Below are 13,566 nucleotides of genomic sequence, written 5' to 3'. Positions count from 1 at the left end.
ACGCCCGGCACAAAAAACAGGGGAGAGCGTGTGTGAGTGTGTGTTGGTTTTTGTACATTTTCAGGTCCCGTAGAAAGATAAAAAACCCCAATACAAGAAATCTAAAGTGTAATCAATGTTGTATCATATCTAATTCTGAAATTAGATGTTGCAATGCAAAACTTTGGCAAGTTGCACCACAGAGATATGACGATGCACTGTGGAAACCGGATGTTCTCTAATCACTATGTATTTATCAGAAATTATGGCTTAAGTAACATGATTTGCCATCATCCAGCACCAATCAATTACTCACACAGCTCACTTACACCGCACTCCTGCCATTTCCCAGCTCTGTTCTCAAGAGATGTACAACAATATGAGCACAGTCATCGTGTGGCTGATAATATAGCGGGTATACTCACTAGCGAACCTAAAATCCAGAATCAAATCAACAGCCAAGTGTACGGATACATCTATTTTAATAAACAATAATTTGTTGGCTGCATCTTCCGTGCCCTGAACACAACAAATAATGAAGGCAGCTCCTAGAGATTTTGAATTCCTAACAACCAGATCCTCACACACTGTGCTTGAAAAACAAGAACCGTGGGGTGGGGGGTGGTGAAAAGAGGAAAAAGAGGGAGAGAGAGAGCGGAAGTCAGCCAGTCCGAACGATTCGCCCGCAAGAGTGTGAGAAGAAAGAGAAAACAGTGCTCTCTCAGCTTGGCGGGGAGCCAGCATGGCCACTCGGTGTCTCTCTCTCTCTGGAGGGAGGCTTTTCAGCATATAAATATCACATTACCACACAAGGAAACACAGACATCAGCTGGCCTTTTAACCCGCACTAACAAGGGCAGCCACCCTCTGCTAATCTGGCCACTGTGTCTGCTGGAGAGAGGATTCCGACTGTTTGGTTCTGCTGGAGTCCAAACATAAAAAAGCTCTCTCCACTGAAGCAGAAGGCTGACTGGGGGAAAAAAAAAAAGTGCTGCTCCCACGACACACACAAGCTAAAAAAAAAAAATGTAGAACCAGGGAGAGCTGGACAATTAAAAAAAAAACCAACAACAAATGATGCACTGAATTTACACTTGAATATGTAGATTTTCATATGAATAAAATCTACGACAAGAGAATCCTGTCCTTTCAGGTATTTACTTTAGGCAGCAACTGCGTTGATGTATTTGATGAATGCAGTGGATTAGTAGCCAACAATATTACAATTATTTAAATATTTTTATTGTTCCTTTTAATTATAAGGATTATGAAAATATAATGCAGCAGTCACACAGCTCCAGGGACCTGGAGGTTGTGAGTTCAAGTCCCGCTCCAGGTGACTCTGTGAGGAGTGTGGTGTGTTCTCCCTGTGTCTGCATGGGTTTCCACCGGGTGACTGTCTGTGAGGAGTGTGGTGTGTTCTCCCTGTGTCTGCATGGGTTTCCACCGGGTAACTGTCTGTGAGGAGTGTGGTGTGTTCTCTCTGTGTCTGCGTGGGTTTCCTCCGGGTGACTGTCTGTGAGGAGTGTGGTGTGTTCTCCCTGTGTCTGCGTGGGTTTCCTCCGGGTGACTGTCTGTGAGGAGTGTGGTGTGTTCTCCCTGTGTCTGCGTGGGTTTCCTCCGGGTGACTGTCTGTGAGGAGTGTGGTGTGTTCTCTCTGTGTCTGCTTGGGTTTCCTCCAGGTGCTCCAGTTTCCTCACACAGTCCAAAAACACATGTTGGTAGGTGGACTGGTGACTCAAAAGTGTCTGTAGGTGTGAGTGTGTGTCGCCCTGCGAAGAACTGGTGCCCCCTCCAGGGTGTGTTCCTGCCTTGCGCCCAGTGATTCCGGGTATGATCCGGCCCCTCCACGACCCTGAACTGGATAGTCGGTTAAAGACAATGAATGAATAAAAAAAAGAAAATATAAAGACCACTTTTGCCGTAGCTCAATCTCTCCACAATCTTGTAGACGCTCAAAACTGTCCTCATGAGACAAGAGTACACAAAGCTTTCAACTTCTCAAGTGCATCTCAACACTGTGGGTCTGAAAGGAGGCTTAGCTCTTCAGGAAAAAAAGAACATTTGCAAGTCAAGCACTGATACTACCGGTGTTCTCCAAACCCAGAGTCTCTATCTCTGCATAGCTTTGTGTCTCAAAGTATGAGAGTACTTGGAAAGTGAGAAAGAGCAAATTCAACCAACTCCTATGAATACATACCCTAACTATAAATCAATGTGTACCACAGTTTCCATGTATTGTTACAGCAAGCTTCTACACTGTGTTGCTCAGTATCATCTTCTGTACTCCGTTGTTAGATTTTTTTTTTAAAAGGCATTCACACACACCCACTCATAAACCACAAGTTATACAGCCAACTACAAGACATCCTGGCCCAACGGCCTTCACATGAATAGTCAATACAGATCAATACAGCACTCAGCTACAGTGGAAGTGGGAAATGGGCCCTTATTTCCCCCACTCATATTGGGCTGACTAAAAAAAAAGAGCATGTTGACAGACAAATGGACGTGTCTGTAATCACCCTGACATGACGAGTCTGCAGAATGGCTTTAGACTGACAAAGATACGAAGGCTCCATTCTAGGTCTGGATCAATACAATCAGCCGCAGCCGACCAGGCAGTAAGAGAAGTGAGGATGGATGGCTCTTCCAGAAAGAGAAGAAGAAGCCCTGCTGCTGGGGCTTCATTTGTGGTGGGGGAGTGGAGGGCGGTGGGCTCTGGATTATCTGGAGCTTGGCAGACAGACAGCCTGTTTGCTTTGTACTGGAAGTATTTGACAGTCAACAATATTTCCTATCACATGACTAATGTGAGTTCATGGGGTAAAATCAAGCAGAAAAAGAAGAAGAAAAAAAAGGTCTCTAGCCATGTCTCTGCACCATTTCCATTGTTAAGATTCATGTAATTGACTCAAATGGACTAATGGCCCTCCACTGCAAGTTTTTCCCCATTGTTGCTCTGAGCCATTAGAGGATTAAAAAGTGCACTGTTCTGAAGTGCTGCATTGAACAACCTGCTTTTGATAATAAGACTAATCTGTATTCTTTATATCCTTTCTGAATGCTATTAAGAGACACGTTTGATGTTATTGGCGTTGTGAGATACGCAAATACATCTGGCTTGAGCTGTACCAAAACTCTACTGTACGCTGCTTTGTAAAGTAGTGGAGGATAACAAATCATGAAAGCAATGAGGAACACAATACACATGAAAATTACATATAAATGTGACCCTAATGTTCCAAATGTCAGACGTTAGAAAATAAAAATGTAAACATACTGTTGAAGTAATGAGGCTACTGCTAGTTCTTGAATGCATGTTAATATGAGGAGAAATCTAATTAAAACAAGTATTATTCAGTGTTTTTCATATTGTTCACCACTAAATCAATGCCAAGTAGTACTTTTAATCTTTTAATCTGGAGGTTGTGGGTTCGATTCCCGCTCCGGGTGACTGTCTGTGAGGAGTTGGTGTGTTCTCCCCGTGTCCGCGTGGGTTTCCTCCGGGTGCTCCGGTTTCCTCCCACAGTCCAAAAACACACGTTGGTAGGTGGATTGGCGACTCAAAAGTGTCCGTAGGTGTGAGTGTGTGTGTTGCCCTGTGAAGGACTGGCGCCCCCTCCAGGGTGTATTCCCGCCTTGCGCCCAATGATTCCAGGTAGGCTCTGGACCCACTGCGACCCTGAATTGGATAAGCGCTTACAGATAATGAATGAATGAACACTGTAATTAAGTTAAATTATTTATTTAGTTCTTAAATGCTCTAAAATTACAGCAAAAGCTGTGATAAATTTGCCATCGGTGCCATGCTGAGATCTTTACATCATCCCATCACTGAAAGCTGTGGCCGAATCAATTTTCAAAGGAGTGAGGAAAATGAGATTAGGCATCTCAGGTAATATTGGCTGTATTCACAGAATCAAACAGGCTAAGTGAACCACACAAAGCCATTATTTGATTTCATTACTCGGAGCACGCTAGCTTGTATATCTAATAAGGAAAGAAAAGACAAGAGGACAGATGATGGAGTCTTCCCACTAATCCTGGGCATGGAGGGGCAGATCAATATCTTTTGCACTCAGTAATAAATGCGGCAAGACTGTTAAAGCACCTCTAAACAGATGGGATGTGGTGTGTGTTTGTGTGTGCCTCCGTGTGTGTGCGTGTCTAAGCCATCCCAAAAACCCCTAGCTTCCCCTCCTCCTTCCCAGAGGGGCTATGCACTTCTGTTCTCGCTCAGCCCTGCCTTTTTTCTTTGAGTGGGTGGGAGAGTGAGTCCCTCATTCTCATTCAGAAAGGGAGATGGGGGAGGGGGGGTGGGGGATGGAGGACGACAGGATGGAGGGATCCACACTCCTCGTCGAGGCTTTATGGAAGCCTTTATTTATGCCCTGCTTCTTTCAGCCCCCCCCAAACCCCAAGTAACACCCCCCTTCCTCTCCATTCCACCCGCCTCTCAGACTGGATTTAGGGCTGGCCTCTGAGCTGCCAGCACTCCAGCAGCGGATAAAAGGGCGCGCGGCAGCCTGCACCTTCACACCGGCTTTTATGACCCTCCAAAGGATCAGCGGAGAGAAAAGCCCGAGGATAGATAGAGAGAAAAAAGAAAGGGAAAAAAAAGCAGCCACTGAGAAAACAAGGCAAACACAAGCAAAGAGGATTCCAGTTCAGATTCCACTGTTATTAACCAGAGCCAGACAACACAGGCCCATGGGATGAAAAGTGGTTACGAGCTTGAGAGAGATTCCTCCCCCCTCTCTGGCCAGGAAAATCTGAAAAGAACAAGTGCAATGAAAATGAAACAAGAAAGAAAGGAAGAATAAAAGAAAAAAAAATGCTCGGCTCTCCCCGGCACTGTCATTGTGTAATCACCCTCTGAGTGATATAAAAGAGAGCAATTACATTTCATCAGTGCTATTTATACATCAGCAGAAAATGAGTGTACATAATTTAGACAACAGTGTCTATGTCAATATCTCATTAAAGCTAATGTGACTAAGAGGGTGTGGGAAACGCTGGCAGTGGCACTCACAGATGTTTGCACATGCCGATTTCGGCTCCCCCCCCCCAATAAAACAAACAGCAAGACAAAAGGGCTGTTTCTGTGTCCCCCGTACAAGGCGCTTAATCCATGTGTAAACAACAAGACGACGTTCAGATAGAAACAAAGACACACAACATTTCCAATCCACCTTTGTGATGTGATCCGGATTTACGAATTCTGACCAAGAGCAGACGTCTCTCAGGTCTGCTTTTTCGGAGAGAGTCGCTCTGTCAAGGTTTGGGTGACCAGAAAGACAGAGACACCTCGACATTTACGCTGGATGAAAGGGAAAACATTAGAGGCCTTGGAGCTCCACTGGACTTCATTGATTTATAATTAATCAAGGACAGAGCTGGGCTGCCATATTGCACCCAGATATAATCTCCTTTAAATGCTCTGTTTGACAGCGTGGACACAATAAGGAGGAGTGTTTGCCAAGAATCTCAGGAAATCCGTGGAGGAAAAGTGGCTGTGCTCAAAATGTGTTGATGCAACGAGCCTGCTTTGAAATATTTAGACTGGTTGCTTCAGCGTGACTGCAGTCAAAATGGCAGACGGGAATTCTTGAAGTGAGCTGGGGATGGTGCTCTGCGCCCTCTGGTGGCTCAGCAGGGAGCAACAGCGGGTTTTAGCTGAAGTTCAAAGCTTAGAATGACAGCACTGAAGAAGCTTGAAGAGGGTAGCGTCAACAAAAGCCATCAGCATTATTATTCCAAAGGATTCTGTGATCAAGCAAAGACATGGGGGCTCAGAAAAACAAAGGCGGACAAGTCATTATCTTCAGGCCAGCGTTTCTAAACAGGTAGGTCTTGACACAAAAGTGGGTCATGGTGTAATAAAATAAATATGTTTAGTTATCTGATCTGCAGAATAGCCATGGCCCTGAGGGGCAGCTGTAGACTTAAGGGTAGGAGGTGGGTTTGGGATTAGAATATTGCCCGTTCTAAAACAGGACCACAGGAAAATGGGGGAGGGAGGGTGAAGGAACTGTGCTTTCTCCTCCCTCTATATTCACAGCTGATATGCCCTTGAGCAAGATGCCTAACCAATAAGCTGCTCTCTGAGCACTATCGCTGGGAGTCTGCTGCTTCCAGTTGTATGTGTGTGTGTGTGTGTAAGAGCTAAAAATGGCTTATTACTTGTGTGTTCATTACCACAAAGAAGTTAAATGCATAGATTTGATTTCTTATTTTCATTCCTACCTGTGTTTACACACAAAATAGATACAGCAGAAGGTAAGGGCTGTTTTCACTTCACAGACATTTGTGGAAGCTAATGAGATGCGTGTTACTCTTGACAAGAGTGGCTGCTTCTCTGTACGAGTATTTGCATCTTGTTCCAACATCAGCTTCCACTGCCTAACATGATTTGACGAGCTCGGTTTGAGTTCTATCAACACGGGTTGCGACATAATGACCATCAGTAAATATGGATCCCAAGGCAAGACCAGTGGAGAAACCACTGCTTTAGGCCATTTCCAACGGGAGCGGGAGTGTGAGACAGAGAGATGGATAGATGGGAAACAGACGGAGACAGAGATGGCTCATTCGGATGCCGAGCGCAAGAACAGCAGCGGCAATTACACCTCCATTTCACACAGGGAGAGCAGGAAATGAGGCAGGAAGTGTGCTGCAGGCTACGCAAGAAGACAGCAGGGGGAGCAAAGGCAGACAGAGTGGGAATGTTTGTGTGAGCCTTCAAGCCGCTGCACAGTGCTTAGTTCAAGTGCTGTCACTGTTCATGTTTATGCCTGAGCTTCAGAATGACTGAGCGGATTGTGTGGAGAGGAAGGTGGGTGGGAGGAGGATAAATATATGTGAAGAGGCAGTATAGAGGCTTTATTTAAAACACACAGCTGTAGGGTTAGAGTTAGACGTACAGAAAAGCATGAGAGGGAGATGGCATTCGAGAGTAATAGAGGGAGAGAAAGCCATAAGGCAAACAGACAGAAAGGCACTAACCTGCTCTCTGAACTGTTCCTGTGAGAGACAGTCCATCATGTTGACACAGCCAAGGAGGCAGCCGGTGGGGTAGTCTTTAGGAAACTGCAGGTCTGGTTAATCAGAAAGAAAACTACAATTAATCAGAACTCCTTAATATTCAGACCTCTGTTTCTCACACATGTCACATATAAGTGTTGTTTTCACTGCTGTTCATGTAGTAACTGAATATTCAGCCTTAGGTTTTGACCTTACAAGATTCTTATTTTAGTCGTATAGGGACCTGGAGGTTGTGGGTTCAAGTCCCGCTCCAAGTGACTGTCTGGGAGGAGTTTGGTGTGTTCTCCCTGTGTCCGCATGGGTTTCTTCCCAAAGTCAAGAAACACACGTCGGTAGATGGATTGGTGACTCAAAAAAAAGTGTCCCTAGGTGTGAGTGTGAAGAACTGGCGCCCCCTTCAGGGTGTGTTCCTGTCTCGCGCCCAGTGATTCCGGGTAGTCTCCGGACCCACCACGACCCTGAACTTGATAAGCGGTTACAGACAATGAATGAATGAATGAATTAAATTTACGACAATAATTATGGTGATGTCATACATTTTATTAATCTGAAAATAATGTTTACATTTGAGCAAAATCCCTGCAACACTTTGCTTTACTTCAGTGCACACTTTCAGTTTTCTGCCACCAAGCTAAACCAGAATGTCACAATGCTATAGTTGTAAGATTTTTGGGCTTGTCAGAATAACAGGTATCCACACAGCTGTCTTGAGCTCCACAAGTCTGACTGGATATTATGCAATTTCCCTATGGTGTTTGGAGAGGATCTGACTGGCAGCATTCATTACACTGCACTTGTCACAACTCTGTATGCCTTGAATGACACAAAATCATACCTTTGTTATAAATCTGCCGATACATCGCCTCCACCTGGGCTGTGTCCTGAGGACTGGGCTTTTTGGCTGCAGCAGCGATCCACAAGCGTCCTCTATGTGAGCTGTACCACGTTCTACCTTCAACTCTACACATGCACAGAAAGACACTGTGTTGACATATTTTATTTAAAAGCTGTTACACATTACAAACAATTCGTTTAAAGAAACAAATATTAAAAGAAAATCTAAATATACATCCACATTTTAGATAGTATTTATGTTAGTTGTGTTAGAGGAACGGGGGCAGATCACCTCTTTATGCCACAGATGAGGAGAGAGGCCCATGGCTGATGCATGCTGAGACACCAGCCCCCGTCTGCCATCTCCAGCAGCTCTCTGTCCTGCAGACGCAGCCGAGAGCGCTCAGCCTTCTGCTCGCCTCCTGCTGCCTTCACTGGAGGCCTGCGAGTGGCTTCACCACCTCCAACATCCACCCACTAGTCAATATGCAACCACAATAAAAACCGAGATAACCACTGGCCGCAGGAAAACAGTGTATAATTTTGGATTCATTAGACTTTGGTCTCATGAGCTATTCTCTTTTGTGCGCTGCAGCATATTGACCTCATACATTGTGAGTTATTTACATTTTGTTCATTCTATTTGAATTGCTATGAGCTTAAAATGGCATATCACCATGATTACTATTTTGATAACGGCCTGCAAATGGTTTTGAAATGTCTTTTCTATTTACAGTCAGTAAATCTAGTCCATAGAGGCTCACCTGTGGTGCAGCTTGTACAATGCTGGGGTTGACCAGCTCTCTGAGGTGTTGACGAGTAGCTGGGCCTCGTGAGTTCTTTGGGGTCTGGACCAGAGTTCCAGTATTAATGGCCTTGACCGTCTCATCAAACCTAATGCAATCAAACAATAATAAATAATAAACAGGGGTTGACAAAACTCATAAGCGTCTGTTGGAAACATAAAAAAAAGCAGAGACAAACAAGTAAACATTCAATAATAAAGTTCATTGTGATCTTGCACCCTTGGTCCATCACCAACAGTTAGACCTCAAATCAGACTCCAAATGGCAGACCTTGGACCAGACCTGGACAAAGTGATGGTGGCATCCAGATACGTGGGTAATTTGTAATAAACTAATGAGACTAAATAATAACGTCCATAATATTTTCTTCTGGATAATCATGGTAATAGAAAACAGGTGTAGGTACTCCAGTTAATACAGCACCAACTTCACTCAGCCGAGCCAGTTAAATTGATTGTTTACCATGCACCACCTGTTCAACTGAGAGCAGGAGGCATGTGAAAGCATGGTTTTCTCCATTATAAGAAAGGTTTATGTAGAAAACTGAATTTTTAAAGATGAACGGACAGAGTTTAAGGTTATTCTTCCTGCCTAAAAAAAATGGGGGCAAGCAAAATCAGCTCAAAAATGGCTGAAGGCCCAGAGGATTAATGAAGTGTGTTGTAATCCTGTGTCAAGCGCATTAAGTCTGCAATAAAACTTAGCAGAATCAGAAAGTAATAAACTTAATATAAAAAAGAGACTCAGGGAGAGCCTGACATGTCCAGAAGTCATACTTGTTGTAATACTGAGTCAGGTTTTCTTCTTCATCCAGCACTCGTCTGCCTGCAAAGTCCAGTGTGATCTTTCGGTCTTTGCGAGAGGCGTGACGAAGATCTCTGAGCTCCTCTTCACGCTTCTTCAGCAACTCCCGCTCACCCGGAGCGAGCCACTGGTTGGAGTCAGTGGCAAAATAGTCTGATTCATCATCCAAGACTTGGGTTCGACGAACACTGGCAAAAAAAAAAAAAAAGATAAATTCTGGTTAAATGATTGCCCTCAGTCTCTATTCTTAAACATAAAACTAAATATTACTGCAATTCAATGTTAGCAACAGTAGCATAGTAATTTGGTGTTGGAGGTGAACTTGAGTCCATGACATTCACCCATTCATTATCTGTAAGCGCTTATCCAGTTCAGGGTCGCGGTGGGTCCAGAGCCTACCTGGAATCATTGAGCGCAAGGCAGGAATACACCCTGGAGGGGGCGCCAGTCCTTCACAGGGCAACACACACACACACATACGGATACTTTTGAGTCACCAATCCACCTACCAACGTGTGTTTTTGGTCTGTGGGAGGAAACTGGAGCACCCGGAGGAAACCCACGCAGACACAGGGAGAACACACCACACTCCTCACAGACAGTCACCCGGAGGAAACCCACGCAGACACAGGGAGAACACACAACAATCACCCAGTCACCCGGAGCAGGAATCAAACCCACAACCTCCAGGCCCCTGGAGCTGTGTGACTGCGACACTACCTGCTGCGCCACCGTACCGCCCCCATGACACTCAATTTATAAAAAAAAATTCAGTGGATGAAATTTAAGTGGAGTCTTAATGTTTTCCCCATACCCAGGACAAAACTGGTAGTTGTTTTTTGTTTTAACCTCAGAACTATATTTAACATAGGTGAAATCAGACAGTTAGGAGTAGCCTACCTGTTCTTGTCAAACTCTAGCAGTTTATCTTTGTGTTGAATAGCCTTCTCCAAACCTGCCTTAATCCTAGCCTCCTGGTGTGGTAGGTAGTCTTTGTCTGATCCTTCAGATGCAATGTAATCTGTCAATTTATCAGAGACGTTGTAAATTAAGGGAAGAGGAAAGAAGCACACAGCTCAGACTCCAGCTCATTTTAAACCATTCTCATTCCTTTTCTCACCTCCCATCAGTTTCTTTCTGAGTTTCTGACTCTTATTTGAGTCCCGCTGTAAGATCTCCTGCTCCTCTTTAGTGCACACCTGACATGAAAATACCAAAATATTAATATATTAGTGTTTAATACTATATTTTATTACAACGTAATATGTTTTACAGCCATTTTAATAAGAACATTTCCCATGAATGCACTTTTGTTTTAAAAAACAGGGAGCAAGTCCACAGTCTGTTTGGTAAGTCCCATACGTACTAAACTGCCGCAGAAGAAGCATGGACCAGAGCCCTCCTGTTCGCACACAATCCGGCCACAGGTCATGCAGTTGTTGATAAGTTTATGTTTCTGAGCCAGGCAGTCACAGGAATGGCGTCCAGGCAGTAAGACAGTGAGCCTGTCCTGACCCTCTTTAGCGTACAAATTCACAAACTTCTTCTTCTTCGTTGAGGAAGAGCTGCTGTTCTCTTGTGCCTAAATAAAATAAACACAGACTTCAAATGTATGGTGTGTTTCTGTATCTGCTGAGTTGCCTTGTCGTCGACATGGCCTACATCAAGCAGCTAGTTTAAGTCACTTTAATGAGGCCCACCTCCTGCTAACATTCCTGTACAAACGAGTGAAAATATTAAATTATTCTGCTGGTTTGTTAAATAAACAGCTTGAGGTGGCCGTGCTGGCTAACATGCTAATCTACAAACAACATAATGAAACTGCTTCCACACCATGTACCTTCAGCAAATCTATTGGAGTTTTCACAACCTCTGGCTCAGGCTCCGCTTGACTGAAGGTCATGACCTCTTGTTTGTTTCTTCCTTTTCGTTTGGACTTTTTCTGGGTGTCTTTTGAAACATCTGGACCTTCTGTGGTAGCACAGTCACAGTTGCAAGTGAGTCAAGAGATAAGGCATCGCAAGAAAGGCCTTTGCAACCAATTTTAGTGCAGAAATCTGTGCACACCTTCTAAAAGTCACACAAGCTTTAAAAAACAAAATGCAGTCATTACCCATCACCGCCTCCTTCATGAGAACCAACCCTGGTCCACCATCAGTCTGTTTTCGACACAGCTGCCACCTCTCCAGCAGCTCATCAATGAACTGTTTCTTCTTCCCCTCAGTTCCTTGCAGGAGATCCCCAACATACTCCGCAATTTCATCAGCATTATTGATGGACAAAATATACCTAGCACATAACAAACTGTCACTGTTTGTCTATCTATATATAGTTTATCATATGGACTGGTATACGGGAAGTCATTGTTCATAAGCCCTTAATGACAGCTGACACAAACCTACATACACTTCTGTAAAGGCCTTCCCACCAGCGTCAGGTGAACAGCACTGCTTTAATATCAACATTAATGCAAAAACAAGCTATGACGGCTAATATTAACACTGGTTGGATTAAGCCGGTTAATGTCAGTTATAATAAGACGTGTAAAGTGTCGTGTGGCTTTAGAAGTGAACTCCTGAAGTAGAATTGTACACCAACACTGTGCATAAGCTAAATAACTTATCACTAAGTGGAAATGACTTCAGGGCTCTGATTCATCAAAAACGCCTGAACTGGAGAATTGTGTTGGATTAAAGAACACTACAGAACCCTCACCGCACTCACAGCTTCTTATTTAGCGTTATTAATGTTAATGGATTCTACCGGCGGCCGTTATTTAACACAAAACCGACGGCGGCTGGATTTTTGTGGAGAGATAACTGTAGCCGGTTGTGTTAGCTTCAGCTCCGAGACAGAAACATTACTCACTGGACAATGTCATCACTCGCTTCCAGTCCAAAACTCTTATTCAACTGCTCCACACACCAGCGAAGCAGAGACTCCGACATGGTGCAGCACACACTACCTCAGCAGACCCTTCAGAGAGAGAGTGGGGGGGGGGAGGAACGGCGTTTCCACAGAGAAACTACACCGAGCAACGTACATTCAGCTAACAGCACACACCGTAGTCTACACGTAGCTGTGTTCAAAATAAAAGTCCCCAAACAAACGGACACTAAAGCAGATACAAATACACACCACTAGAGCAGCTATACCAATGTCTTCGCTGTAGACTAAACGTCGGGTTTATTAAATTTTATCTTTTAAATGTATTTAATGAAGCTCAGAGAGACATGGATTAATTAAAATTTCGTGATATTATGTTTGCTAATACAGCCATAAATCTGGTCCCATTTTATATATATATATTTTGACGTTTCTCTTAATTTTATTTAACAATATTCATTTTTTATTTTTAATTGTAATAATATTTTTAATGATATTCAAATTTCATTTTATATTTTTTCTCTTCAGGGTAGACTTTGCACAGTGTAGCTAGGCTAATCACGCTAGTAGTGCTTTTGCTAATAGAATTATGTGCTAACCATGAATAATAAAACCAGTCTAATTCTAACAAGCTATTTTATATATACTGTATATTGTAAATAAACTATTTAAAAAATTACATGTATTAATATAAATCCTAATACATTCTACACTATGATTCTTTCTTGTAGTAATGCTGATGTCAGTCACCAGGGGGCAATGTCGTAGTTTTACTGAGGGACTGCAATGTTGTACAGCACAAACTTGTCTGCCCTTTACTGTGACTAATACTTTTCAAAATATACATATATATTTGTATATGGTAAAATGTTTGCGAACAGCTCCTCCTCCATATTTTCCCTGTCTAAAATACCATAATAATGAACAACAAACAATCTCTACTCCTCTGAAAACGCTCTGTACTAGAGATTGGAACATTGCTGTGAGGATTTGATGACATTTACCAATGAGAACATTAGTGAAGTCAAGTACTGATGTTAAATGATCAGCTCTGGATTACAAACACCACTCCAGTTTATCCCATTGATAATTATTAAGGTATTGAATTAAGGTCCATCACCCAAGATAATAAGGTTCCACCATTCAATGGTTCAAACCTTAGGAGGTTTAATCTTCTCTGGCCAACACTTCAAGCTCTTGTACAGAAAAA

The 13,566-nt window shown here is 43.4% G+C and overlaps 1 protein-coding gene across 1 annotated transcript in view; it reads right to left on the bottom strand.

Annotated features, from left to right (window-relative positions):
* Positions 1-12,484, bottom strand: part of trip4 (thyroid hormone receptor interactor 4) — a 47,789-nt gene extending 35,305 nt beyond the window's left edge. Inside the window, exons 1-11 of the mRNA XM_066647892.1 lie at positions 12,339-12,484; positions 11,584-11,759; positions 11,311-11,441; positions 10,837-11,052; positions 10,591-10,669; positions 10,371-10,491; positions 9,443-9,658; positions 8,625-8,754; positions 8,153-8,337; positions 7,862-7,986; positions 6,988-7,079 (exon numbers count right to left, since the gene is read on the bottom strand). Of these exons, the coding sequence (XP_066503989.1) occupies positions 6,988-7,079; positions 7,862-7,986; positions 8,153-8,337; positions 8,625-8,754; positions 9,443-9,658; positions 10,371-10,491; positions 10,591-10,669; positions 10,837-11,052; positions 11,311-11,441; positions 11,584-11,759; positions 12,339-12,418 (1,551 nt within the window). The 5' untranslated portion in view covers positions 12,419-12,484. The remainder of the gene's footprint in view (positions 1-6,987; positions 7,080-7,861; positions 7,987-8,152; positions 8,338-8,624; positions 8,755-9,442; positions 9,659-10,370; positions 10,492-10,590; positions 10,670-10,836; positions 11,053-11,310; positions 11,442-11,583; positions 11,760-12,338) is intronic.
* Between the last annotated feature and the right edge of the window lie 1,082 nt (positions 12,485-13,566).

The sequence above is a fragment of the Hoplias malabaricus genome, chromosome 16 (genome assembly GCF_029633855.1).
Source record: "Hoplias malabaricus isolate fHopMal1 chromosome 16, fHopMal1.hap1, whole genome shotgun sequence".
NCBI classification, from domain to species: Eukaryota; Metazoa; Chordata; class Actinopteri; order Characiformes; family Erythrinidae; genus Hoplias; species Hoplias malabaricus.
This window is presented reverse-complemented; position numbering and strand designations above follow the sequence as displayed.